The sequence below is a fragment of the Melozone crissalis genome, unplaced genomic scaffold (assembly GCF_028551555.1).
Source record: "Melozone crissalis strain CALT ecotype California unplaced genomic scaffold, PUWL_Pcris_2 ptg000161l_1, whole genome shotgun sequence".
Lineage (NCBI taxonomy): Eukaryota > Metazoa > Chordata > Aves > Passeriformes > Passerellidae > Melozone > Melozone crissalis.
In genome coordinates, this window is record NW_026535932.1 from 241,772 (window position 1) to 268,197 (window position 26,426).

Below are 26,426 nucleotides of genomic sequence, written 5' to 3' on the forward strand. Positions count from 1 at the left end.
TTTAGAGATATCTCGATTACCTCTAAAAGCCACTTAGAGTCAAATAAACCAGCTCTCGACCGTGTCTTTATCTCGATTATCTCTGAAAACCACTTAAAGCCAAATGTCAACAAACAAGAGCTCCAGTTCTGTCTCTATCTCAATTATCTCTGACGATCTTTTAGAGACAAATGTCAATAAACCAGCGCTTAAATTTTGTCTCTATCCCAAATTTCTCTGACGATTTTTTAAAGCCAAATGTCAATAAACCAGCCCTTGGCTCGTGTCTTTATTTCGATTATCGCTAAAAACCACTTGGAGCCAAATGTCAATAAACCATTGCTCAAATTTTGACTCTATCCCAATTTCTTCTAACCATCTCTTAGATCCAGATGTCCATAAACCAGCCCTCAAATTTTGTCTCTATCCAAATTAGCTCTGACAATGTTTTAGATCCAAATGTCAATAAACCAAAGCTCAAATTTTGTCTCTGTTCCAATTTCCTCTGACGATCTTTTAGGGCCAAATGTCAATAAACTAGCCCTCAAATTTTGTCTCTATCCCAATTTCCTCCGACGATCTCTTAGACCCAAAAGGCAACATCCAAGAGCTGCCAGGAGTTCTTTGCTTCGCTTTTGGACCTTTCTTTGCGTTTTTTTAACCCCACAGGCTCTCCCCCAGCACCACCAGGCGATGGCTTCCACCCAGCTGGCCTGTGCCACCCCCTGCGAGCCCAAGTGTCCCCAACCTCTGGCCAGCAGCACCAACGAGCCCTGCGTGGTGACCTGTGGCGACTCTCGGGTCATCATCTACCCGCCGCCCGTGGTTGTCACCTTCCCGGGGCCCATCCTCACCACGTACCCCCAGCAAACCGTCGTGGGAGCCTCGGAACCCTCGGAGGTGACCCTGGGCGAGCCCCAGGCCGCGGTGGCCGCCGACGTGACAGCGGGGGACAAAGTGGCAGCGCCGGTGGTGGCCCGTGCGGAGCCGCGCTGCGCCCCCAAATATTCCTACAGCTACTCGTCGCAATGGACTCATCCCTGCAATTCCTACCGCTCCGGGAAGCGCTGGACGTGCTGAGCCCGGGGAAAGGGAAATTCCGGGTGAAATTCCTGCGGGTTTTTTTCCCTTAGTTTAGAGCTGTTCTCCCGCAGCTTTGCGGCGCAGCCTTCTGCTCCCGCCGCGCTTTGGCTTATCGCGGATTTTTTTTTACTGGTACTGAGCTTAGAGAGGTGACTTGAAATGCTCGGAATTGCACACGGCAACGCTGCCAAAAAAAGGGAAAATCCCCGTTTTTTACAGGCGGCCTCACTCGGATGCTGGTGATTTGCCAGAGCCTCGCTGAACCCCCTGGAACGATGCTCTTTGTGTCCTGTACAGTTTTGTTCCACAATTGTAGGAAAGCTTCTCTTTCCAAATAAATTTTCTCGACCGAAATGCATTTTGTGTTTTCCTCTATCACATTAAAAAAAAAAAAAAAGAATAAAGAAAAAAAGGGGAGGTTTGGGTGGGATGTTAACGAAATTCTTCCCCCAGAGGGTGCTGGGCACTGCCTAGGTTCCACAGGGAATGGGAGGAAGCTGTGCCAGGGGAGGTTTAGGACGGATTTTAGGACCCCCAGAGAGTGCTGGGCACTGCCCAGGCTCCCCAACGAATGGGCACATTCCTGAGGCTGCCAGAGCTCCAGGAGCATTCTGAAAACGCTCTCAGAGAGAGGAGAGAGCCCAGAGGAGGATCCAGGATGGGATCAGAGGGATGGAGCAGCTCTGCTGGGAGAACTGGGATGGTTCAGCCTGGAGAAGCTTTGGGGTGACCCAATCGTGGTCTTTCAGGACCTGTAGGGGCAATGAGAAACATGGGGAGAGAAAATTCCCAAAGGATGGGGTGCCAGGACAAAGCCATCAGACATCAGACTGATGGAGAGGAGGTTTAGGTGGGACATTGGCCAGGAATTCCTCCCTGTGAGGATGAAGAGGGCCTGGGACGGATTTCCTAGAGAAGTTTGGGCTGCCCCATCACTGGCAGGGTCCAAGACCAGGTTGGACAGAGCTTGGAGCAGCCTGGGACAGTGGAAAATGTCCCTGCCCACGGCGGGAGTTAGAATAGGATGAGTTTCAAGGTCCCTTCCAACCCAAACCCTCCTGTGATTCCATGATCAGATATCCCACACCATCCCTCAGTTAGAGACTCATTAGCAGCCAGGATGAAGGAATCCATTACAAAAAAAGATATTTTGTGCAATGCAGATTCTTTATTATGAATGAAAAACCCACAGATGGTGTCAGCGAGAGACAAACCAGCAACAACGTGATGGAAACACGAAAATCCCAAGGCAGCAGCAGCAGCAGCAGCAGCAGCAGCAGCAGCAGCGAGGCGCAGCCCAGGGCTGCACCCCAGAGATTGTCCTTTGCCAGGGCGGCGCCCTGCTGGGCAGAGCAGGGCAGAGCCTGAGCCGAGGCTGGGCACAGCTGCCTGGGGGTGCAGAGAGGGGGAGCAGCTTTTGGGGGCAGCGCTGGCAAGGCCAAAGGCGCCGGCCGAGGCTCTGCAGGGTCACACACAGGGAAAGGGACCCTGCAGCTCCCGGGGCTGCCGGGCCGGCCCTGAGCAGGGGCTGCAGCTTCAGCCTGGCTCAGGGGGCACAAGGCAGCAGGGGCTGCTGGAGGAGCCGGCGGGCAGGGGCAGCGCTGAGCTCCGTCGGGGTTTGGGCTTTAGCAGGGCCCGCAGGAGCCCCCGAAGGAGCGGGAACCACGGCCACAGCTGCCATAACCCCCAAAACCTCCATAACCCCCAAAGCCCCCATAGCCCCCAGAGCCCCCACGGCTCCCAAAGGCGCCCCCGGAGCCGGCTCCCACGTAGGGAGCTCCAGCCGAGCCCACGACGCTCTGCTGCGGGAAGGAGCTGAGGATGGGCCCGGGGAAGGTGATCACTGAGGCCGGGGGCTGGATGACCACCGTGGAGTCGGGGCACTGCCGCACGCAGGGCTCGTTGCTGGTGTCAGCCAGAGGGGCCGGGGTGGCCACCCCGCAGCTGGGAACGCACAGGCTGGAGCAGGACATCCTTCGGTTTGGTGGGTAGAGCTGCAAGACAAGACACGGACACAGCTCACACCAAGGACTCGGCCCAAAGCCCAGCTGCTGCTCTCGCCCACCTGGAGCCTGTGTGCCAGGACTCACTCTGGCTCATCCCAGGCATTCTGATCCAAGCCCTATTCCCTCCAAATTCCTGCTCACATCCCCTGCTGCCCTCACCATCCCTGAGTCTTGCTTGCCCATGGGAATGAAGAAAAACTCCCTCATCCCAACTACCATGCTCCCTGGGGCCTTGAGCCCGCTGGTGGAACCCCAACCCTGCTCTGCCCCGGGATGGCTGCTGGAGCTTGGGGGACAGAGATTCCTTGGGAAATCCACAGGCAGAGATTCCCTGGGAAATTCACGAGCAGAGATTCTCCGGGAAATCCACAGCCAGAGATTCCCCAGGGAAATCCACAGGCAGAGATTCCCCACAGAATCCACAGCCAGAGATTCCTTGGCAGTTCCACAGGCAGAGATTCCCCAGGGAATCCAGAACCAGAGATTCCTTGGGAATTCCACAGGCAGAGATTCCCCACAGAAGGAGCAGAAGAGGAAAAGAGGACAGAGGGAAGACTCGCACTCACCACAGCGATCAATGAGCAGATTCGAGTGAGGAGAGTGGGATGGAGCCCTGTGGAGCTCTCGGACCTTTTATACACCCCAGAGTGCCTGGGGCATTGTCCAGGGGGTGGGGGCAAACCCCCAGTAATTAGGAATTCAAGCGGACAAACCTCATGACACAAATTGAAACATGAGGTAATTACATCTGTATTAATTGAGGCCACAACGAGTAAAGGTGCCCTGGAGAGCCACCAGGCCCTGAAGGGACAGGCCATGACCAATCACTGTGTGTAAGATCATTTGTTGCTGAAGCCAAGATCAGAGCCCCAATAAACCCTGACATGACATGTCCTTAATCCCCTTCTTTGCTTATGCACGGGAATTTTGGGCATCACTCAGGAGCATTTTGAAATGGCACAGCCAGCACTTAATCTGTTATTAATCCTTTTTACGGGCTGCTAAATAGGGACGCCGGGAGGGAGAAGCCATCCCACCCACTTGGGGCACATCCCAAACGCCAAACGTGGCAAGGGAGGGCGCAGGAACAGAGTCCTGGAGTGGGGTCGGCTGGGGGGACCATGGACAGACAAACAGCCACGTCCTGCCCAAGGAGGGTCACCCCACACGGCACAGGGCTGGGCACAGGGCTGGGCACGGGGGGCTCTTGGAGGGAGAATCCTTAAGAGATTTTTGTGCCACTGGAGGAATTGTGAAGTCCCCAATCCAACTGATGATGGTGCAAAAAGCAGAATGGGAGATCCCATGTGAGATGAAGCTTCATTAAGGATCCATCCTGGCACGGTTGTGGGAATGACACAGGTGGGATCAGGAGTGGCATAAACGAGTAAGGGGAGGCCAACAGAGAGGAGCAGGAGAGCAGAGAGACAATCCAGAACAACTCAGACCCTCCAGCCTTGGTCCTGGCCAAGCTCTCCTCTGCATTGACCAGCTGGACCCAAGGGCTGGTCCAGGGGATGTTGGCAAAGCCCCCCAGAGCCAGACTGGCCCAGGGAATATTGGCCAATCCACTCAGAGCCAGACTGGCCCAGGACAGGCCCAGCTGGGCACAGCTGGCTCAGGAGCACAGCCGGGCTGGGCTCAGCTGTGTCCCAAAAGATTCTTTGTAAGCAAAGTGAGGAATTAGGGACAAACCCGGGTTTATTGGGGCTGTGAGCTGAGTGAACTCCAGTAGCACCCTGTCTGTCATGTAATGATGGGTCATGGCTGACCTGGCAAGCGCCTCTCTCCTGTCCACTCCTTTCCACACCAATGTCCACAATGAAGGGGGGGTGATGACAGAATTTTTCAGCGTCCCTTCACTTTATGGAGCGTCTCAGTGTGAATTTCTAATTACTGGAGGGGGGGTCTGTCCGCACCCCCAGACAATGCCCGGGGCTCTCTGGGGTGTATAAAAGGGCCGAGCTCCTTGCACAGCTCCATCCGCACTTCTCCACTTGACTCTCCTCATCACCCAGGTAAGAGCAGCTCTCCGAAGCCTCTTGGGGATCACTCTCTGTCTCCTTCCATGCAATTCCTCCCTCACACCTTTGCCTCTTTTTTCCAGAAACCTTTCCAAGTCTCAAGGATGTCCTGCTGTGTCCCCACCTGCGGCGTGGCCACCCCGGCCCCTCTGGCTGACACCAGCAACCAGCCCTGCGTGAGGCAGTGCCCCGACTCCACGGTGGTCATCCAGCCCCCGGCCTCGGTGGTCACCTTCCCCGGGCCCATCCTCAGCTCCTTCCCGCAGCAGAGCTCCGTGGGCTCGGCCGGAGTTCCCTTCATTGGAGGCGGCCTCGGCGGCTCCTCCGGACGCCGTGGGGGCTCTGGGGGCTCCGGTGGCTTTGGAGGACTTGGAGGTTATGGAGGATTCGGAGGTTTTGGGGGCAGCTGCGGCGGCTCCAGTGGCTGCGGGCCCTGCTAAGCGCCAGCGCCATCCCTGATCCAGAAGAGCTCCAGAAACGCGCACAGCCCATCCCCGCATGCCAAGGCCCAAAGAAAAGACACACCGACAGACTGACAGACAGAGAGACAGACATCCCCCGGCCGCTCTTGGAGCCCTGCAGCGATCACTGCCCACTCCCGGCGCGGCTCCAGCTCGGTTCCTGCCCGTGTCCCCACCCTGGGACACTCAGGGAGCGCTCGGCTGGGGTCCCGTTCCACTGCCACCCCCCTGCCTTGCACGACAATAAAAGCTGCCTCGCATTGCAATGTTCACCGCCTCTCTCGGCTGCTCTTTGCTCCGTACCCGCTGCCAAGCCCGGCCCAGAGGGTTCCGGGAGGATCCCGGGAGGGTTCCGGGAGGGTTCGCGGAGGGTTCAGGCAGTCCCGCTTGGACACGGCAGATGAGAAGCCCCGGCAGCTGCCCGGGCTCCTCCTGCATCTTCTTGGCCACCCCAGCCCCGCAGCAGAGTCCCCCGAGCCGGACCCTGCCCAGCCCCTGGAATGGGGTCTCTGCCCATCCCTGCCCGGCTCCTGCCTGTTCTGGACTCCTCTTTGCAGCCCCAAAGGAGCCCTGGGCCCACTGCCAGCCCCCTGCTCTTGGGACACCCCCTGAGGGATGCTTGGAGCCCCAGGGCAGTGGGGATTTGGGGAGCAAGTAGAGCCCCTCGAGGGATGCCTGGAGCCCCAGAACAGTGGGGAATGGGGAGTGAGTGTAGCCCCGCAAGGTACCCAGTGACTTGCAGAAATAATCAAACTCTACAACTTTTTGAAAGTTGCAAAAATGCCTATATGTTTATTACAGCGCTGGAGGCATGTGGGAGTAATTTGTCTCAATAGGACATGTGTGCCTCTGGGAATTCCAGATCCTTTTTTATTTCCCTTTCAAATACATATCCTAAGGCTTACCCTAACCCCACCACCAGCCCCCTGCCCTTGGGACACCCATTGAGGGATGCCTGGAGTCCCAGGGACGTGGGAATTGGGGGACGAGTGGAGCCCTGCGAGGGACCAGGTGATTTGCAGAAATAATCAAACTCTACAACTTTTTGAAAGTGGTAAAGCTGGTATGTTTATTACAGCACTGGAGGCATGTGGGAATCGTTTCACTCAATAGGACACATGTACCTCTGGGATCTCCAGATCCTTTTTTATTTCCCACTCAAAGACATATCCTAAGCCTTACCCTAAACCCACCACCAGCCCCTTGCCCTTGGGACACCCCTCGAGGGATGCTTGGATCCCCAAGGCTGTGCGGACTGGGGGTTGGATGTCCCCAGCTGGGACACACAGGGCAGCTGGGCCTGGGCTCCAGGGCACTGCCCAGGGGCATTGCAGCAGCCCAGCAGAAACCCAAGAGATTGGGGAGCAGGAAAAAGGCAAGATGAAGGAAAACCAGGAGGCAAGATTTCAATGCAAGACAGCTTTTATTGCAGGGGGAGGGCAGGAGGGGCTGGGCAGCAGAGCAGGATCATGGCCAAGGGCATCCCATGGCCTGGCCCTGGGCACAGCCAGGTCAGCAGGAGCAGCCCCAGGAGAGGCTCTGGGACCACCGGGGCACCAGGAGCCCCTCGGAGATGCTCAGGCAGGGCAGGGACAAGGCAGAGCTGCTTCCCAAGCTGGCACCAGGCTCCCGAGCTGCAGAGCCCGGCCATGTCCAAGGAATTTTGGTCCACAGAGCGTCGGGTCGGGATGTGCCGGGGTTTCTCCTGGAGCTCTTCTTGGTCTGAGGCCGCGCTGGGGCTGGGGCTTAACAGGGCCCGCAGTTGCCATTGAGGTAGCGGTGGCCGCTGCTCCAGCCGCCGTAGCCGCAGTTACCAAGGCCTCCATAGCCCCAGCCTCCGTAGCCTCCGCATCCCCAACCGCCGTAGCCTCCACGGCCTCCATAGCCCCAACCCCCATAGAGACCACGGCTTCCATAGCCCCAGCCTCCATAACCTCCATAGCCCCCAAGGGCCCCGTAGCCCCCATAGCCCCCATAGCCCCCACGGCTCCCAAAGGCACCCCCGGAGCCGGCTCCCACGTAGGGAGCTCCGGCTGAGCCCACGGCGCTCTGCTGCGGGAAGGAGCTGAGGATGGGCCCGGGGAAGGTGATCACTGAGGCCGGGGGCTGGATGACCACCGTGGAGTCGGGGCACTGCCGCACGCAGGGCTCGTTGCAGGTGTCAGCCAGAGGGGCCGGGGTGGCCACCCCGCAGCTGGGGACGCACAGGCTGGAGCAGGACATCTTTCGGTTTGGTGGGTAGAGCTGCAAGACAAGGCACGGATACGGCTCACAACAAGGACTCGACCTAAAACTCAGCTGCTCTCATCTCTATTCCAGGACTCACTCTGGCTCATCCCAGGCGTTCTAATCCAAGTCCCATTCCCTTGAAATTCCTCCTCACATCCCCTTCTGCCCTCACCATCCCTGAGTCTTACTTGCCCATGGGAATTAAGAAGACTTTGACATCCAAATGAAGAAAGTCCTCAATCTTTCCTTGGTCCCCTGGTAGAACCCCAACCATCCCAACTCTGCTCTAGGAGAGCAAGAGGAACCCACAGCCAAAGGTTCCTCCAGAAAGCCCCAGAGCTTCCCTGAGAAAGCCAGGGATGAAGAAGGAAAGACGAGGGAAGGCTTGGACTTACCAAGGTGATAAGGCGAGTCAAGTGGTGGAAGGTGGATAGAGCTCTGTGGAACCTCTGGACCTTTTATACATCTCCCAAAGGGCCTGGGGGCATCACGAAAGGGAGCGGTGGCAAAAAAAACAGGTAATTAGGAATTCACGCTGACAAGTTCATCAAAGAGATAATGATGCAATACAATTATACACCTCAACATCAGGGAGATTGCTGTGGAAACGTGCCGTGGACCAATGGGAGGTGATGGGAGGAACGCCTGTGGCCCATTATTAGGTGACAGACCCTGCTCTGTCCCTAATCCCTCGCTTTGCTTACAAAGAATCCCGAGCATCCTTTGGGACACGGCTGTGCCCAGGGCGGCCACCCTGAGCCACAGCCCCCTGTACCACTGAGGCAAGCGGGTTCAGCTTGGCCTGACGTAGTCCATGGCCAAAGCCAGTCTGGCTCTGGCAGGCTCAACCAACACTCCCTGGGTCAGATCTTGGGGCCACCTGGAAAACGCACACCCTTGCCTCCAGGAAGGCTCAAGCAGGACCCAGCTTGCAGAAACAGGGCTGGATAATCAACAGGGACCTTTCAGCTCCACCAGTGGAGTCCATTGTGCCATGAGGGATGTGGACCCTGTCCCACTGACCTCCAAATTCCCAGGGAGATTGGGGTTACACTAGGGGGAAATTCCTCCTCTGTGGGGCCATCAAGGGAAACTGGGACATGGAAAACACAATGTCCTCCAGAACCGCCTAACGCAACCCTAACCCTAACCCTAACCCTAACCCTAACCCTAACACTAACCCTAACACAAACCTTCAGGGGCTTTGGGGGATTCAGAGGTTATGCGGGATTCGGAGGTTTTGGGCACAGCTACAGCAGCTCCAGAAGCTGCGAACCCTGATAAGCGCCAGCGCCATCCCTGATCCAGAAGAGCTCCAGGAATGCCTGCGGCCCATCCCCGCACGCCGAGGCCCAAAGCACGGACACACCGACAGACAGACAGACCGACACACAGACAGACATCCCCCGGCCACTCTCAGAGCCCTGCAGCGATCGCTGCCCGCTCCCGGCATGGCACCAGCTCGGCTCCTGCTCTGCCCGTGTCCCCCCAACCCCAGGACACGCGGGGAGCACTCGGCCGGGGTCACGCTCCGCTGCCGCCCCCCTGCCCCGCACGGCAATAAAAGCTGCCTCGCATTGCAATGGTCACCGCCTCTCTCGGCTGCTCTTTGCTCTGGGCCCACCGTCAGCCCCCTGCCCTTGGGACACCCCCCTTAGAGCCCCCGGGCCCTGGGGAGTGGGGAGTGAGTAGAGCTCCCTGAGGGATCCGATGATTTGCGGAAACAAACAAACTCTGCAACTGTTTGAAAGTTGTAAAGCTGATACGTTTATTACAGCCCTGGACGCGTATGGGAATCATTTCTCGTAATAGGACATGTGTGCCTTTGGGAAATCCAGATCCTTTTTTATTTCCCTCTCAAATATATATCCATGCAATTTTACAATAGGTTCATACATATTCATTTTACTGATTTTGTGTGACATTTGCCAATAACTTTTTCCTTTTTCTGAAAGAATTCTTGGGTCATTTTGACCCTGCTTTCCGTAGCAGCATCTCTTTATCAGAGTTCAAGGGGACAGAGTATGAAATAATATTGTCTAAAATGGACCTGTATGAGCTTCAACCACATATGAAATCTCAAACCCAGGGAGTTTTTGGTGTTAATTAGGGAAGAAATTTTTTCAGACGGATAAATAGGCAGTAGAAGGGATGTCAAGGGGATGGGAACTCAAAGCTTCTGCTCCAAGAACTCCACGGGACTGAACCCTGTGGTCATTCCATGGTGTGGAGAGGAGACTGGGCAAGATTTTCTGGGGTCTGTCTCCTCCCTTCCCAGCTGCCACCACCTCCAGCTGGACATGCCAGGACACCTGGGACATGCAGAGCTCATGGTGCATTTCCCTGCACCTTTCCATGTGACTGACCAGTCCCAGTCCAGTGTGGAAAAGGTTTTACAGTGATTTCTGTGAGCCAGAGAGAAGTTTGAGGAGAGGAGCCATGTTCACCCCTGAAGGAATTTCCTACCAAGGTCCTGGACATAGAAACTTAAAAAGAAAGAAGCGGAAATAAGAGAAACCTACAACTGCCAATTCCAAGGAGCACTTTGTTTGTCTCTTGTGACCAATCAGTGTAAATTTAGGAGTTTTCTAAGAATGCATAAAAGCATGCATGGTGCAATAAGAATGGTTTGAAGACTTCTGAAAATGGAGTAGTGATTTGTGTTTGACCATCTCAACCAAGACAGCCCAGTCCCAGAGGTGATGTCAGCTTTGCTGCTTGGGCTGAGGATTTGGAAGACCTTCTGCAAGGCCCTCGTGGCCCTTTCCCATCCTCAGTGAGGGATCTGGAGATGTCCTGAGTTTCCTGCTGCTGGGAGAGCATGGGGAGCTGGGGGAGATGAGTTCCCCAGAGCCAGCGGGGTTGGAAATCACCAGCTGGGACACAGAGAGCCAGCTGGGCCCGGGCCCCAGGGCACTGCCCAGGGGCATTGCAACAGCACAGCAGACACCCAAGAGATTGGGCAGTGGGAAAAGGCAAGAAGAAGGAAAACGAGGAGTCAACATTTCAATGCAAGACAGCTTTTATTGCAGGGGGAGGGCAGGATGAACTGGGCAGCAAAGCAGGGTCATGGCCAAGGGCATCCCATGGCCAGGCCCTGGGCACAGCCAGGTCAGCAGAAGCAGCCCCTGGAGAGGCTCTGGGACCACCGGGGCACCAGGAGCCCCTCGGAGATGCTCAAGCAGGGCAGGGACAAGGCACAGCTGCTTCCCAAGCTGGCACCAGGCTCCCGAGCTGCAGAGCCCGGCCAGGCACAAGGAATTTTGGTCCACAGAGCGTCGGGTCGGGATGCACCAGTGTTTCTCCTGGCGCTCTTCTTGGTCTGAGGCCGCGCTGGGGCTGGGGCTTAGCAGGGTCCGCAGTTGCCATTGAGGTAGCGGTGGCCGCTGCTCCAGCCGCCGTAGCCGCAGTTACCAAGGCCTCCATAGCCCCAGCCTCCGTAGCCTCCGCATCCCCAACCGCCGTAGCCTCCACGGCCTCCATAGCCCCAACCCCCATAGAGACCAAGGCTTCCATAGCCCCAGCCTCCATAACCTCCATAGCCCCCAAGGGCCCCGTAGCCCCCATAGCCCCCATAGCCCCCACGGCTCCCAAAGGCGCCCCCGGAGCCGGCTCCCACGTAGGGAGCTCCGGCTGAGCCCACGGCGCTCTGCTGAGGGAAGGAGCTGAGGATGGGTCCGGGGAAGGTGATCACTGAGGCCGGGGGCTGGATGACCACCGTGGAGTCGGGGCACTGCCGCACGCAGGGCTCGTTGCAGGTGTCAGCCAGAGGGGCCGGGGTGGCCACCCCGCAGCTGGGGACGCACAGGCTGGAGCAGGACATCTTTCGGTTTGGTGGCTAGAGCTGCAAGACAAGGCATGGATACGGCTCACACCAAGGACTCGACCTAAAACTCAGCTGCTCTCATCTCTATTCCAGGACTCACTCTGGCTCATCCCAGGCGTTCTAATCCAAGTCCCATTCCCTTGAAATTCCTCCTCACATCCCCTCCTGCCCTCACCATCCCTGAGTCTTGCTTGCCCATGGGAATTAAGAAGACTTTGACATCCAAATGAAGAAAGTCCTCAATCTTTCCTTGGTCCCCTGGTAGAACCCCAACCATCCCAACTCTGCTCTAGGAGAGCAAGAGGAGCCCACAGCCAAAGGTTCCTCCAGAAAGCCCCAAAGCTTCCCTGAGAAAGCCAGGGATGAAGAAGGAAAGACGAGGGAAGGCTTGGACTTACCAAGGTGATAAGGCGAGTCAAGCGGTGGAAGGTGGATAGAGCTCCGTGGAACCTCTGGACCTTTTATACATCTCCCAAAGGGCCTGGGGGCATCACGAAAGGGAGCGGTGGCAAAACAAAACCAGGTAATTAGGAATTCACGCTGACAAGTTCATCAAAGAGATAATGATGCAATACAATTATACACCTCAACATCAGGGAGATTGGTGTGGAAACGTGCCGTGGACCAATGGGAGGTGATGGGAGGAACGCCTGTGGCCCATTATTAGGTGACAGACCCTACTCTGTCCCTAATCCCTCGCTTTGCTTACAAAGAATCCCGAGCATCCTTTGGGACACGGCTGTGCCCAGGGCGGCCACCCTGAGCCACAGCCCCCTGTACCACTGAGGCAAGCGGGTTCAGCTTGGCCTGACGTAGTCCATGGCCAAAGCCAGTCTGGCTCTGGCAGGCTCAACCAACACTCCCTGGGTCAGATCTTGGGGCCACCTGGAAAACGCACACCCTTGCCTCCAGGAAGGCTCAAGCAGGACCCAGCTTGCAGAAACAGGGCTGGATAATCAACAGGGACCTTTCAGCTCCACCAGTGGAGTCCATTGTGCCATGAGGGATGTGGACCCTGTCCCACTGACCTCCAAATTCCCAGGGAGATTGGGGTTACACTAGGGGGAAATTCCTCCTCTGTGGGGCCATCAAGGGAAACTGGGACATGGAAAACACAATGTCCTCCAGAACCGCCTAACGCAACCCTAACCCTAACCCTGACCCTAACCCTAACCCTAACACTAACACTAACCCTAACACAAACCTTCAGGGGCTTTGGGGGATTCAGAGGTTATGCGGGATTCGGAGGTTTTGGGCACAGCTACAGCAGCTCCAGAAGCTGCGAACCCTGATAAGCGCCAGCGCCATCCCTGATCCAGAAGAGCTCCAGGAACCCCCCCGGCCCATCCCCGCACGCCGAGGCCCAAAGCACGGACACACCGACAGACAGACAGACCGACACACAGACAGACATCCCCCGGCCACTCTCAGAGCCCTGCAGCGATCGCTGCCGGCTCCCGGCATGGCACCAGCTCGGCTCCTGCTCTGCCCGTGTCCCCCCCAACCCCAGGACACGCGGGGAGCACTCGGCCGGGGTCACGCTCCGCTGCCGCCCCCCTGCCCCGCACGGCAATAAAAGCTGCCTCGCATTGCAATGGTCACCGCCTCTCTCGGCTGCTCTTTGCTCTGGGCCCACCGTCAGCCCCCTGCCCTTGGGACACCCCCCTTAGAGCCCCCGGGCTGTGGGGAGTGGGGAGTGAGTAGAGCTCCCTGAAGAATCCGATGATTTGCGGAAACAAACAAACTCTGCAACTGTTTGAAAGTTGTAAAGCTGATACGTTTATTACAGCCCTGGACGCGTATGGGAATCATTTCTCTTAATAGGACATGTGTGCCTTTGGGAAATCCAGATCCTTTTTTATTTCCCTCTCAAATATATATCCATGCAATTTTACAATAGGTTCATACATATTCATTTTACTGATTTTGTGTGACATTTGCCAATAACTTTTTCCTTTTTCTGAAAGAATTCTTGGGTCATTTTGACCCTGCTTTCCGTAGCAGCATCTCTTTATCAGAGTTCAAGGGGACAGAGTATGAAATAATATTGTCTAAAATGGACCTGTATGAGCTTCAACCACATATGAAATCTCAAACCCAGGGAGTTTTTGGTGTTAATTAGGGAAGAAATTTTTTCAGACGGATAAATAGGCAGTAGAAGGGATGTCAAGGGGATGGGAACTCAAAGCTTCTGCTCCAAGAACTCCACGGGACTGAACCCTGTGGTCATTCCATGGTGTGGAGAGGAGACTGGGCAAGATTTTCTGGGGTCTGTCTCCTCCCTTCCCAGCTGCCACCACCTCCAGCTGGACATGCCAGGACACCTGGGACATGCAGAGCTCATGGTGCATTTCCCTGCACCTTTCCATGTGACTGACCAGTCCCAGTCCAGTGTGAAAAAGGTTTTACAGTGATTTCTGTGAGCCAGAGAGAAGTTTGAGGAGAGGAGCCATGTTCACCCCTGAAGGAATTTCCTACCAAGGTCCTGGACATAGAAACTGAAAAAGAAAGAAGCGGAAATAAGAGAAACCTGCAACTGCCAATTCCAAGGAGCATTTTGTTTGTCTCTTGTGACCAATCAGTGTAAATTTTGGAGTTGTCCAAGAATGCATAAAAGCATGCATGGTGCAATAAGAATGGTTTGAAGACTTCTGAAAATGGAGTAGTGATTTGTGTTTGACCATCTCAACCAAGACAGCCCAGTCCCAGAGGTGATGTCAGCTTTGCTGCTTGGGCTGAGGATTTGGAAGACCTTCTGCAAGGCCCTCGTGGGATCCTCAGTGAGGGATTTGGGGATGTCTTGAGTTTCCTGACACTGGGAGAGCATGGGGAGCTGGGGGAGATGAGTTCCCCAGAGCCAGCGGGGTTGGAAATCACCAGCTGGGACACAGAGAGCCAGCTGGGCCCGGGCCCCAGGGCACTGACCAGGGGCATTGTAACAGCCCAGCAGACACCCAAGAGATTGGGCAGTGGGAAAAGGCAAGAAGAAGGAAAACCGGGAGTCAACATTTCAATGCAAGACAGCTTTTATTGCAGGGGGAGGGCAGGAGGGGCTGGGCAGGAGAGCAGGGTCATGGCCAAGGGCATCCCATGGCCAGGCCCTGGGCACAGCCAGGTCAGCAGGAGCAGCCCCAGGAGAGGCTCTGGGACCACCGGGGCACCAGGAGCCCCACGGAGATGCTCAGGCAGGGCAGGGACAAGGCAGAGCTGCTTCCCAAGCTGGCACCAGGCTCCCGAGCTGCAGAGCCCGGCCAGGCACAAGGAATTTTGGTCCACAGAGCGTCGGGTCGGGATGCACCAGTGTTTCTCCTGGAGCTCTTCTTGGTCTGAGGCCGCGCTGGAGCCGGGGCTTAGCAGGGCCCGCAGTTGCCATTGAGGTAGCGGTGGCCACTGCTCCAGCCGCCGTAGCCGCAGTTACCAAGGCCTCCATAGCCCCAGCCTCCGTAGCCTCCGCATCCCCAACCGCCGTAGCCTCCACGGCCTCCATAGCCCCAGCCCCCATAGAGACCACGGCTTCCATAGCCCCAGCCTCCATAACCTCCATAGCCCCCAAGGGCCCCGTAGCCCCCATAGCCCCCATAGCCCCCACGGCTCCCAAAGGCGCCCCCGGAGCCGGCTCCCACGTAGGGAGCACCAGCTGAGCCCACGGCGCTCTGCTGAGGGAAGGAGCTGAGGATGGGCCCGGGGAAGGTGATCACTGAGGCCGGGGGCTGGATGACCACCGTGGAGTCGGGGCACTGCCGCACGCAGGGCTCGTTGCAGGTGTCAGCCAGAGGGGCCGGGGTGGCCACCCCGCAGCTGGGGACGCACAGGCTGGAGCAGGACATCCTTCGGTTTGGTTGGGAGAGCTGCAAGACAAGGCATGGCCATGGCTCACACCAAGGACTCAACCCAAAGCCCAGTTGCTCTCCCCTGTGTTCCAGGACTCATTCTGCCTCATCCCAGGCATTCTGATCCAAACCATATTCCCTTCAAATTCCTGCTCACATCCCTTGCTGCCCTTACCATCCCTGAGTCTTGCTTGCGATTCAGAATTAAGAAGACTTTGACATCCAAATGAAGAAAGTCCTCAAGGTTCCGAAGCCCTTGGTCCCCTGGTAGAACCCCAACCATCCCAACTCTGCTCTAGGAGAGCAAGGGGAACCCACAGCCAAAGGTTCCTCCAGAAAGCCCCAAAGATTCCCTGAGAAAGCCAGGGATGAAGAAGGAAAGACGAGGGAAGGCTTGGACTTACCAAGGTGATAAGGCAAGTCAAGCGGTGGAAGGTGGATAGAGCTCTGTGGAACCTCTGGACCTTTTATACATCTCCCAAAGGGCCTGGGGGCATCACGAAAGGGAGCGGTGGCAAAAAAAACAGGTAATTAGGAATTCACGCTGACAAGTTCATCAAAGAGATAATGATGCAATACAATTATACACCTCAACATCAGGGAGATTGGTGTGGAAACGTGCCGTGGACCAATGGGAGGTGATGGGAGGAACACCTGTGGCCCATTATTAGGTGACAGACCCTGCTCTGTCCCTAATCCCTCGCTTTGCTTACAAAGAATCCCGAGCATCATTTGCGACATGGCTGTGCCCAGCCTGGCCACTCTGTCCTCCAGATGCCGTGCCACTGAGGAAGCCGTGCCCAGCTCAGCCTGACCTGGGCCATGGCCAAAGCCAGTCTGGCTGTGGTGAATTCAACCAACAACCTCTGTGTCAGACTTTAGGGCCAGCTGGACAATGCAAACCCTGCAGAAAGGCTCAAGTAGGACCCAGCTAGCAGAAACGGGGCCAGAGGGGCCGTAGGGACCCTTTAGGTCCTCCAGTAGTGTCCATTGTGTCATGAGGGTCTATGACTCTGGCCCACTGACCTCCACCTTCCCTGGGGGTTTGTGGTATCACCAGTGGGATTTGCCTCCTCTGTGGGGACATCAAGGGAAACTGGGACATGGAAACCACAATGTCCTCCAGAACCCCCTTACCCAAACCTAACCCTAACCCTAACCCTAGCCCTAGCCCTAGCCCTAGCCCTAGCCCTAGCCCTAGCCCACAGCTTCGGTGGCTTTGCGGGATTCGGAAGTTATGAAGGATTCAGAGGTTTTGGGGGCAACTGCTGCAGGTCCAGACACTGTGGGCTCTGCTGAGCCCCAGTGCCATCCCTGATCCAGAAGAGTTCCAGGAACCCCCCCAGTCCATCCCCGCACGCCAAGGCCTGAAGCAGGGACACACTGTGAGACAGACAGTCAGACAGAGAGACAGACAGACAGACATCGCCTGGCCCCTTCCCGCAGGGCACGGAGCCCCTCAGCGACCGCTGCCCACTCCCGTCACAGCCCCAGCTCTGCTCCTGCTCTGCCTGGGACACGCAGCGAGGGCTCAACTGGGGTCCCGTTCCGCTGCCACTCCCCTGCCCCGCACGGCAATAAAAGCTGCCTCGCATTGCAGTGTTCACCACCTCTCTCGGCTGCTCTTTGCTCTGGGCCCACGGTCAGCCCCCTGCCATTGGGACACCCCTGAGGGATGCCTGTAGCGCCGTGGCCATGGGGATTGAGGACGAGTGGAGCCCCCCAGGGACCCGGTGATTTACAGAAACAAACAAACTCTGCAACTTTTTGGAAGTTGTAAACCTGATGTGTTTATTACAGTGCTGGACGCATGTAGCAATTTTTTCTCTTAATAGGAAATGCAAACCTCTGGGAACTCCAGATCTTTTTGTATTTCCCTCTCAAATACATATCCATGCAATTTTACAATAGGTTCGTACTTGTTTATTTTACTGATTTTGTGTGACATTTGCCGAGACTTTTTTCCTTTATCAGAAAGAATTCCTGGGTCATTTTGACCCTGCTTTCCATAGCAGCCTCTCTATTTCAGAGTTCAAGGGGACAGAGTATGAACTAATATTGTCCAAAATTGATCTATATTAAATTAAAGCAAATATGAAATCTCAATCCCAGGGTGTTTTTGGTCTTAATTAGGGAATAAATTTTCAGTCAGATCAATACACAATAGAAGGGACTTCAGAGGGATGGGAACTCAAAGCTTCAGCTCCAAGAACTCCACGGGACTGAACCCTGTGGTCATTCCATGGTGTGGAGAGGAGACTGGGCAAGATCTGCTTGGATCTGTCTCCTCCCTTCCCAGCTGCCACCACCTCCAGCTGGACATGCCAGGACACCTGGGACATGCAGAGCTCATGGTGCATCTCCCTGCACCTTTCCATGTGACTGACCAGTCCTAGGCCTGTGTGGAAAAGGTTTTACAGTGACTTCTGTGAGCCAGAGAGAAGTTTGAGAAGAGGAGCCGTATTGATACCTGAGAGAATTTCTTACCAAGGTCCTTGACATAGAAACTGAAAAAGAAAGAAGAAATAAGAGAATCCTGCAACTGCCTATTGCAATGAGCACTTTGTTTGTCTCTTGTGACCAAACAGTGTGTAAAGTTATGAGTTTTGAAAGAATGTATAAAAGTATGCATGGTGTAATAAGAATGGTTTGAAGCCTTCTGAAGATGGAGTATTGATTTGTGTTGTGACCATCTCAACTAAGACAGCCCAGTCCCAGAGGTGATGTCAGCTTTGCTGCTTGGGCTGAGGATTTGGAAGAGGTTCTGCAAGGCCCTCGTGGCCCTGTCCCATCCTCAGTGAGGGATTTGGGATTTTCTGCGTTTCCTGCTGCTTGGAGAACACGGGGACCTGGGGGGGATGAGCTCCCCAGAGCCAGCAGTGTCGAACATCCACAGCTGGGACACACAGAGCCAGCTGTGCCCAGGCTCCAGGGGCATTGCAACAGCACAGCACACACCCAGGAGATTGGACAGTGGGAAAAGGGCAAGAAGAAGGAAAACCAGGAGTCAAGATTTCAATGCAAGACAGCTTTTATTGCAGGGGGAGAGCAGGAGGGGCTGGGCAGCAGAGCAGGATCATGGCCAAGGGCATCCCATGGCCTGGCTCTGGGCGCAGCCAGGTCAGCAGCAGCAGCGCTGGGAGAGCCTCTGGGACCACCAGGACACCAGGAGCCCCTCGGAGATGCTCAAGCAGGGCAGGGACAAGGCAGAACTGCTTCCCAAGCTGGCACCAGGCTCCCGAGCTGCAGAGCCCGGCCATGTCCAAAGGGTTTTGTTCCACAGGGATGTGCCGGGGTTTCTCCTGGAGCTCTTCTTGGTCTGAGGCCGCGCTGGGGCTGGGGCTTAGCAGGGCCCGCAGTTGCCATTGAGGTAGCGGTGGCCGCTGCTCCAGCCGCCGTAGCCGCAGTTGCCAAGGCCTCCATAGCCCCAGCCTCCGTAGCCTCCGCATCCCCAACCGCCGTAGCCTCCACGGCCTCCATAGCCCCAACCCCCATAGAGACCACGGCTTCCATAGCCCCAGCCTCCATAACCTCCATAGCCCCCAAGGGCCCCGTAGCCCCCATAGCCCCCATAGCCCCCACGGCTCCCAAAGGCGCCCCCGGAGCCGGCTCCCACGTAGGGAGCTCCGGCTGAGCCCACGGCGCTCTGCTGCGGGAAGGAGCTGAGGATGGGCCCGGGGAAGGTGATCACCGAGGCCGGGGGCTGGATGACCACCGTGGAGTCGGGGCACTGCCGCACGCAGGGCTCGTTGCAGGTGTCAGCCAGAGGGGCCGGGGTGGCCACCCCGCAGCTGGGGACGCACAGGCTGGAGCAGGACATCCTTCGGTTTGGTTGGGAGAGCTGCAAGACAAGGCATGGCCATGGCTCACACCAAGGACTCAACCCAAAGCCCAGTTGCTCTCCCCTGTGTTCCAGGACTCATTCTGCCTCATCCCAGGCATTCTGATCCAAACCATATTCCCTTCAAATTCCTGCTCACATCCCTTGCTGCCCTTACCATCCCTGAGTCTTGCTTGCGATTTGGAATTAAGAAGACTTTGACATCCAAACTAGCAAATTCCTCAAGGTTCCGAAGCCCTTGGTCCCCTGGTAGAACCCCAACCATCCCAACTCTGCTCTAGGAGAGCAAGAGGAACCCACAGCCAAAGGTTCCTCCAGAAAGCCCCAAAGATTCCCTGAGAAAGCCAGGGATGAAGAAGGAAAGACGAGGGAAGGCTTGGACTTACCAAGGTGATAAGGCGAGTCAAGCAGTGGAAGGTGGATAGAGCTCTGTGGAACTTCTGGACCTTTTATACATCTCCCAAAGGGCCTGGGGGCATCACGAAAGGGAGCGGTGGCAAAAAATCCAGGTAATTAGGAATTCATGCTGACAAGTTCATCAAAGAGATAATGATGCAATACAATTATACACCTCAACATCAGGGAGATTGCTGTGGAAACGTGCCGTGGACCAATGGGAGGTGATGGGAGGAACACCTGTGGCCCATTATTAGGTGACAGACCCTGCTCTGTCCCTAATCCCTCGCTTTGCTTACAAAGAATCCCAAGCATCCTTTGGGACACGGCTGTGCCCAGCCGGGCCACCCTGAGCCCCAGCCCCCTGCACCACTGAGGAAGCTGTGCCCAGCTCAGCCTGACCTGGTCCATGGCCAAAGCCAGTCTGGCTCTGGGGGGCTCAACCAACAACCTCTGTGTCAGACTTTAGGGCCAGCTGGACAATGCAAACCCTCCAGGAAGGCTCAAGTAGGACCCAGCTTGCAGAAACGGAGCAAGAGGGACCATAGGGACCTTTAAGCTCGTCCAATGGTGTCCATTGTGTCATGAGGGTAGAGGGCTCTGTCCCACTGATCTCCAGGTTCCCTGGTGGTTTGGATTATAGTCAGTGGGATCTGCCTCCTCTGTGGGGCCATCAAGGGAAACGGGGACATGGAAAACACAATGTCCACCAGAATCCTCTAACCCTAACCCTAACCCTAACCCACAGCTCGGGTGGCTTTGGGGCATTCAGAGGTTATGGAGGATTCAGCGGTTTTGGGGGCAGCTGCGGCTGCTCCAGAGGCTGCCATTCCTGATCCAGAAGAGCTCCAGGAACACGCACAGTCCATCTCCCCATGCCAAGGCCTAAAGCAATGACACATCGACAGACAGACAGACAGACAGACATCCCCCAGCTGCTCTTGCAGCCCCGCACCGATCGCTGCCCGCTCTCAGCATGGCACCATCTTGGCTCCCCGCTCTGCCCAAGTGGGGAGCGCTCGGCCGGGGCCCCGCTCCGCTGCTGCGCCCCCCTGCCCCGCACAGAAATAAAACCTGCATCACATTGCAATGGTCACTGCCTCTCTTGGCTGCTCTTTGCTCTGAGCCCACCGCCAGCCCCCTGCCCTTGGGAGTCCCGGGGCCATGGGGACTGGGGGGCGAGTGGAGCCCCCCAGGGACTCGGTGATATGATGAAACAAACAAACTGTACAAGTTTTTGAAAGTTGTAAAGATGGTATGTTTATTACAGCACTGGACTCATGTGGGAATCGTTTCTCTTAATAGCACGTGTGTACCTCTGGGAACTCTAGATCCTTTTTAATATCCGTCTCAAACACATATGCATGCAATTTTACAATAGGTTCGTACTTGTTCATTTTACTGATTTTGTGTGACATTTGCCAATAATTTTTTCATTTATCAGGAATTATTTCTGGGTCATTTTAACCCTGCTCTCTGTAGCAGCCACTCTGTTTGTTTCAGAGTTCAAAGGGACAGAGTATGAAATAATATCGTCTAAAATGGACCTATATGAACTTAAAGCAAATATGTTACCTCGAACCCTGAGAGTTCAAGATTACATATTTTGATGTTAATAAGAGAAGAAATTTTCAGACAGATCAATAGGCAATAGAAGGGACCTCAGAGGGATGGGAACTCAAAGCTTCTGCTCCAAGAGCTCCACGGGACTGAACCCTGTGGTCATTTCATGGTGTGGAGAGGAGACTGGGCAAGATCTGCTGGGGTCTGTCTCCTCCCTTCGCAGCTGCCACCACTTCCAGCTTGACAGGTCAGGACACCTGGGACATGCAGAGCTCATGGTGCATTTCCCTGCACCTTTCCATGTGACTGACCAGTCCTAGGCCTGTGTGGAAAAGGTTTTACAGTGACTTCTGTGAGCCAGAGAGAAGTTTGAGAAGAGGAGCCGTATTCGCCTCTGAGAGAATTTCCTACCATGGTCCTTGACATAGAAACTGAAAAAGAAAGGAGAAATAAGAGAATCCTGCAACTGCCTATTGCAATGAGCACTTTGTTTGTCTCTTGTGACCAATCAGTGTGTAAAGTTACGAGTTTTGTAAGAATGTATAAAGGCATGCATGGTATAATACAAATGGTTCGAAGCCTTCTGAAAATGGAGTGTTGATTTGTGTTGTGACCATCTCAACCAAGACAGCCCAGTCCCAGAGATGATGTCAGCTTTGCTGCTTGGGCTGAGGACTTGGAAGAGGTTCTGCAAGGCCCTCATGGCCCTTTCCCATCCTCAGTGAGGGATTTGGGGATGTCTTGAGTTTCCTGACACTGGGAGAGCACGGGGACCTGGGGGGGATGAGGCCCCCAGAGCCAGCAGGGTTGGACAACAGGACATCACCAGCTGGGACACACAGAACCAGCTGTGCCCGGGCCTAAGGGCACTGCCCAGGGGCATTGCAACAGCACAGCACACACCCAGGAGTTTGGGCAGTGGGAAAAGGGCAAGAAGAAGGAAAACCAGGAGTCAACATTTCAATGCAAGACAGCTTTTATTGCGGGGGGGGGGGGGCAGGATGAACTGGGCAGCAGAGCAGGGTCATGACCAAGGGCATCCCATGGCCTGGCCCTGGGCACAGCCAGGTCAGCAGGAGCAGCCCCAGGAGAGGCTCTTGAACCACCAGGGCACCAGGAGCCCCTCGGAGATGCTCAGGCAGGGCAGGGACAAGGCAGAACTGCTTCCCAAGCTGGCACCAGGCTCCCGAGCTGCAGAGCCCGGCCATATGCATAGGGTTTCGGTCCACAGAGCGTCGGGTCGGGATGTGCCGGGGTTTGTCCTGGAGCTCTTCTTGGTCTGAGGCCGCACTGGAGCCGGGGCTTAGCAGGGCCCGCAGTTGCCATTGAGGTAGCGGTGGCCACTGCTCCAGCCGCCGTAGCCGCAGTTACCAAGGCCTCCATAGCCCCAGCCTCCGTAGCCTCCGCATCCCCAACCGCCGTAGCCTCCACGGCCTCCATAGCCCCAACCCCCATAGAGACCACGGCTTCCATAGCCCCAGCCTCCATAACCTCCATAGCCCCCAAGGGCCCCGTAGCCCCCATAGCCCCCATAGCCCCCACGGCTCCCAAAGGCACCCCCGGAGCCGGCTCCCACGTAGGGAGCTCCAGCTGAGCCCACGGCGCTCTGCTGCGGGAAGGAGCTGAGGATGGGCCCGGGGAAGGTGATCACCGAGGCCGGGGGCTGAATGACCACTGTGGAGTCGGGGCACTGCCGCACGCAGGGCTCATTGCAGGTGTCAGCCAGAGGGGCCGGGGTGGCCACCCCGCAGCTGGGGACGCACAGGCTGGAGCAGGACATCGTTGAGACTAGGAAAGGCTTCTGGAAAACACCCAGGGAAGAAAGAGGTAAAGGTGTGAGGAAGGAATTTCCCAGAGAGAGGTCTCCAAGAAGCTTCGGACAGCTGCACTTACCGAAGTGATGAGAGGAGTCAAGTGGAGAAGTGTGGATGGAGCTGTGCAAGGAGCTCAGCCCTTTTATACACCCCAGAGAGCCTGGAGCTTCAGGAAAGGGGGCGGTGACAAAAAAACCCCGAGTAATTAGGAATTCAAGCTGACAAGCTTGATCAGAGAGATAATGTTGCAAGATAATTCCATGACATCCCCTCCTTGGGGACACAGGTGTGAAAACGTGTCCTGGACATGAAGGAAGTGACGGGAGGGACAGCCGTGATCCATCATTACATGACCGACACCATGCCGCCTCAGCTCAGTCAGCTCACATCCCCAATAAACCCAGGTTTGTCCCTAATCCCTCACTTTGCTTACAGAGAACAATTCCTGGCATCTTGCAGCAGCTTTGAAGTGCTGCCCCAGCCATCACCCCTGTCATTATCGCCCTTTTACGGGCTGGTAAACAGAGGCAGCGGCAGCTTGGGCAAAGCAGAAGCCACTCTCGGGGTGTCTCCCAAATCCCACCCACTGCCAGTGCCAGCAAAAGTGTTCATGGCCAGCTTTGGGGTCCCCTGATCCGTATGTGAATTATTAGAATTAGGGTTAGGGTCAAGGATAGGGTTAGGGTTAAGTGGTTCTGGAGGACACTCGGTTCCCAATGTCCTAATTTCCCTTGGTGTCCCCACAGAGGGGTCAGATCCCATTGTTGGAACCCCAAACACCCAGGGAAGGTGAAGATCAGTGGGACAGAGCCCAGGTCAGCTGTGACAGAGGGGAAACCATGGGAGGAGCTGAAGGGTCCCTGGGGCTTCTCCGGCCCCATTTCTGCAAGCTAGGTCCTGCTTGGACGCTCTTGGAGGGTTTGCATTGTCCAGCTGGCCCTAAAGTCTGACACAGGGGGTGTTGGCCAAGTCCCCCAGAGCCAGACTGTCACTGGCCATGGCCCAGGACAGACCCAGCTGGGCACAGCTGGCTCAGGGACATGGGGGACTGGGGCACAGGGTGGCAGGACTGTGCACAGCCGTGTCCCAAATGATGCTCAGGATTCTTTGTAAACAAAGTTAAGGATTGGGGACAGAGCAGGGTCTGTCACCTAATAATGGGCCACAGGTGTTCCTCCCATCGCCTCCCATCTGTCCGCGGCACGTTTCCACAGCAATCTCCCTGATGTTGAGGTGTATAATTGAATTGCATCACTATCTCTCTGATGAAGCTTGTCACCGTGAATTCCTAATTACCTGGTTTTTTTGCCACCGCTCCCTTTCGTGATGCCCCCAGGCCCTTTGAGAGATGTATAAAAGGTCCAGAAGTTCCACAGAGCTCTATCCACCTTCCACCGCTTGACTTGCCTTATCACCTTGGTAAGTCCAAGCCTTCCCTCGTCTTTCCTTCTTCATCCCTGGGTTTCTCAGGGAATCTTTGAGGCTTTCTGGAGGAACCTTTGGCTGTGGGTTCCTCTTGATCTCCTAGAGCAGAGTTGGGATGGTTGGGGTTCTACCAGGGGACCAAGGGCTTTGAAAGCTTGAGGACTTTCCTTGTTTGTATGTCAAAGTCTTCTTAATTCCCATGGGCAAGCAAGACTCAGGGATGGTGAGGGCAGCAGGGGATGTGAGTAGGAGCTTGGATGGAATGGGGAGCAGTTCAGAATTCCTGGGATGAGCCAGAGTGGGTCCTGTGTTTTGGGTTGAGTCCTTGGTGTGAGCCATGGCCATGCCTTGTCTTGCAGCTCTACCAACCAAACCGAAGGATGTCCTGCTCCAGCCTATGCGTCCCCAGTTGCGGGGTGGCCACCCCGGCCCCTCTGGCTGACACCTGCAACGAGCCCTGCGTGCGGCAGTGCCCCGACTCCACGGTGGTCATCCAGCCCCCGGCCTCAGTGATCACCTTCCCCGGGCCCATCCTCAGCTCCTTCCCTCAGCAGAGCGCCGTGGGCTCGGCTGGAGCTCCCTACGTGGGAGCCGGCTCCGGGGGCGCCTTTGGGAGCCGTGGGGGCTATGGGGGCTATGGGGGCTACGGGGCCCTTGGGGGCTATGGAGGTTATGGAGGCTGGGGCTATGGAAGCCGTGGTCTCTATGGGGGTTGGGGCTATGGAGGCCGTGGAGGCTACGGCGGTTGGGGATGCGGAGGCTACGGAGGCTGGGGCTATGGAGGCCTTGGTAACTGCGGCTACGGCGGCTGGAGCAGCGGCCACCGCTACCTCAATGGCAACTGCGGGCCCTGCTAAGCCCCAGCCCCAGCGCGGCCTCAGACCAAGAAGAGCTCCAGGAGAAACCCTGGCGCATCCCGACCCGATGCTCTGTGGACCAGAATTCTTTGGGCCTGGCCGGGCTCTGCAGCTCGGGAGCCTGGTGCCAGCTTGGGAAGCAGTTCTGCCTTGTCCCTTCCTTGCCTGAGCATCTCCGAGGGGCTCCTGGTGCCCTGGTGGTCCCAGAGCCTCTCCTGGGGCTGCTCCTGCTGACCTGGCTGTGCCCAGGGCCCGGCCATGGGATGCCCTTGGCCATGATCCTGCTCTGCTGCCCAGCCCCTCCTGCCCTCCCCCTGCAATAAAAGCTGTCTTGCATTGAAATGTTGACTTCTGGTTTTCCTTCTTCTTGGCTTTTCCCACTGCCCAATCTCTTGGGTGTCTGCTGTGCTGTTGCAATGCCCCTGGGCAGTGCCCTGGGGCCCGGGCACAGCTGGCTCTGTGTGTCCCAGCTGGGGACGTCAGACCCTGCTGGCTCTGGGAGGCTCCCATCCCCGTGCTCTCCCAGGTCTCCCAGCAGCAGGAAATGCAGAAAACCCAAAAGCCCTTGCTGAGGATGGGAAAGGGCCATGAGGGCTTTACAGAAACTCTTCCATGAACATGGATCCTCTTCTCAAACTTCTCTCTGGCTTACAGAAACCTCTGTAAATCCTCTCCCACACAGGGTTGGGATTGCTCGGTCCCATGGAAATGTGCAGGGAAATGCAGGATGAGCTCTGCATGTCCCAGGTGTCCTGGCATGTGCAGCTGGAGGTGGTGGCAGCTGCGAAGGGAGGAGACAGATCCAAGCAGATCTTGCCCAGTCTCCTCTCCACACCATGGAATGACCACAGGGTTCAGTCCAGGGGAGTTCTTGGAGCAGAAGCTTTGAGTTCCCATCCCCCTGATGTCCCTTCTATTGCGTATTGATATGCCTGAAAATTTCTTCCCTTATTAACACCAAAAACTCCTTGGTATTGAGATCTCATATTTTCTTTACGTTCTTGTAGATGCATTGTAGACAATATTATTTCCTACTCTGTCCCATTGAACTCTGAAACAAATAGAGATGCTGCTGTGGAAAGCAGGGACAAA

At 56.0% G+C, this 26,426-nt stretch overlaps 9 protein-coding genes across 9 annotated transcripts; 3 read left to right on the forward strand and 6 right to left on the reverse strand.

Moving 5' to 3' along the window:
- Positions 1 to 668: 668 nt before the first annotated feature.
- LOC128948867 (feather keratin 4-like) lies at positions 669 to 1,401 on the forward strand. The gene has a single exon (XM_054293629.1). It carries the CDS (start codon positions 673 to 675, stop codon positions 1,057 to 1,059), a length of 387 nt encoding a protein of 128 aa, XP_054149604.1. The 5' UTR covers positions 669 to 672; the 3' UTR covers positions 1,060 to 1,401.
- A 1,286-nt stretch (positions 1,402 to 2,687) lies between these two features.
- Positions 2,688 to 3,035, reverse strand: LOC128948855 (claw keratin-like). Its single transcript, XM_054293616.1, has one exon. The coding sequence runs from the start codon at positions 3,033 to 3,035 to the stop codon at positions 2,688 to 2,690; it is 348 nt and encodes a 115-aa protein (XP_054149591.1).
- Positions 3,036 to 5,196: 2,161 nt separating this feature from the next.
- On the forward strand, positions 5,197 to 9,063 carry LOC128948841 (claw keratin-like). The gene is made up of 2 exons (XM_054293601.1): positions 5,197 to 5,491; positions 8,981 to 9,063. The coding sequence occupies exons 1-2, from the start codon at positions 5,197 to 5,199 to the stop codon at positions 9,061 to 9,063; spliced, it is 378 nt and encodes a 125-aa protein (XP_054149576.1).
- On the reverse strand, positions 7,300 to 7,776 carry LOC128948811 (claw keratin-like). The gene has a single exon (XM_054293586.1). The coding sequence runs from the start codon at positions 7,774 to 7,776 to the stop codon at positions 7,300 to 7,302; it is 477 nt and encodes a 158-aa protein (XP_054149561.1).
- A 2,065-nt stretch (positions 9,064 to 11,128) lies between the features above and the next one.
- On the reverse strand, positions 11,129 to 11,605 carry LOC128948810 (claw keratin-like). Its single transcript, XM_054293585.1, has one exon. It carries the CDS (start codon positions 11,603 to 11,605, stop codon positions 11,129 to 11,131), a length of 477 nt encoding a protein of 158 aa, XP_054149560.1.
- Positions 11,606 to 14,958: 3,353 nt separating this feature from the next.
- On the reverse strand, positions 14,959 to 15,435 carry LOC128948856 (claw keratin-like). Its single transcript, XM_054293617.1, has one exon. The coding sequence runs from the start codon at positions 15,433 to 15,435 to the stop codon at positions 14,959 to 14,961; it is 477 nt and encodes a 158-aa protein (XP_054149592.1).
- A 3,346-nt stretch (positions 15,436 to 18,781) lies between these two features.
- On the reverse strand, positions 18,782 to 19,258 carry LOC128948858 (claw keratin-like). Its single transcript, XM_054293620.1, has one exon. It carries the CDS (start codon positions 19,256 to 19,258, stop codon positions 18,782 to 18,784), a length of 477 nt encoding a protein of 158 aa, XP_054149595.1.
- Positions 19,259 to 22,541: 3,283 nt separating this feature from the next.
- On the reverse strand, positions 22,542 to 23,018 carry LOC128948859 (claw keratin-like). The gene has a single exon (XM_054293621.1). The coding sequence runs from the start codon at positions 23,016 to 23,018 to the stop codon at positions 22,542 to 22,544; it is 477 nt and encodes a 158-aa protein (XP_054149596.1).
- Positions 23,019 to 24,857: 1,839 nt separating this feature from the next.
- LOC128948857 (claw keratin-like) lies at positions 24,858 to 25,334 on the forward strand. The gene has a single exon (XM_054293619.1). It carries the CDS (start codon positions 24,858 to 24,860, stop codon positions 25,332 to 25,334), a length of 477 nt encoding a protein of 158 aa, XP_054149594.1.
- Positions 25,335 to 26,426: the final 1,092 nt, after the last annotated feature.

Coding starts and splice junctions, on each gene's coding strand:
- LOC128948811 (XM_054293586.1), bottom strand. CDS start 7,776: ATGTCCTGCTCCAGCCTGTGCGTCCCCAGCTGCGGGGTGGCCACCCCG.
- LOC128948855 (XM_054293616.1), bottom strand. CDS start 3,035: ATGTCCTGCTCCAGCCTGTGCGTTCCCAGCTGCGGGGTGGCCACCCCG.
- LOC128948857 (XM_054293619.1), top strand. CDS start 24,858: ATGTCCTGCTCCAGCCTATGCGTCCCCAGTTGCGGGGTGGCCACCCCG.
- LOC128948858 (XM_054293620.1), bottom strand. CDS start 19,258: ATGTCCTGCTCCAGCCTGTGCGTCCCCAGCTGCGGGGTGGCCACCCCG.
- LOC128948867 (XM_054293629.1), top strand. CDS start 673: ATGGCTTCCACCCAGCTGGCCTGTGCCACCCCCTGCGAGCCCAAGTGT.
- LOC128948856 (XM_054293617.1), bottom strand. CDS start 15,435: ATGTCCTGCTCCAGCCTGTGCGTCCCCAGCTGCGGGGTGGCCACCCCG.
- LOC128948810 (XM_054293585.1), bottom strand. CDS start 11,605: ATGTCCTGCTCCAGCCTGTGCGTCCCCAGCTGCGGGGTGGCCACCCCG.
- LOC128948841 (XM_054293601.1), top strand. CDS start 5,197: ATGTCCTGCTGTGTCCCCACCTGCGGCGTGGCCACCCCGGCCCCTCTG. Junction 5,492..8,980: donor TGGAGGATTCGGAGGTTTTG/GGGGCAGCTGCG, acceptor CACAAACCTTCA/GGGGCTTTGGGGGATTCAGA.
- LOC128948859 (XM_054293621.1), bottom strand. CDS start 23,018: ATGTCCTGCTCCAGCCTGTGCGTCCCCAGCTGCGGGGTGGCCACCCCG.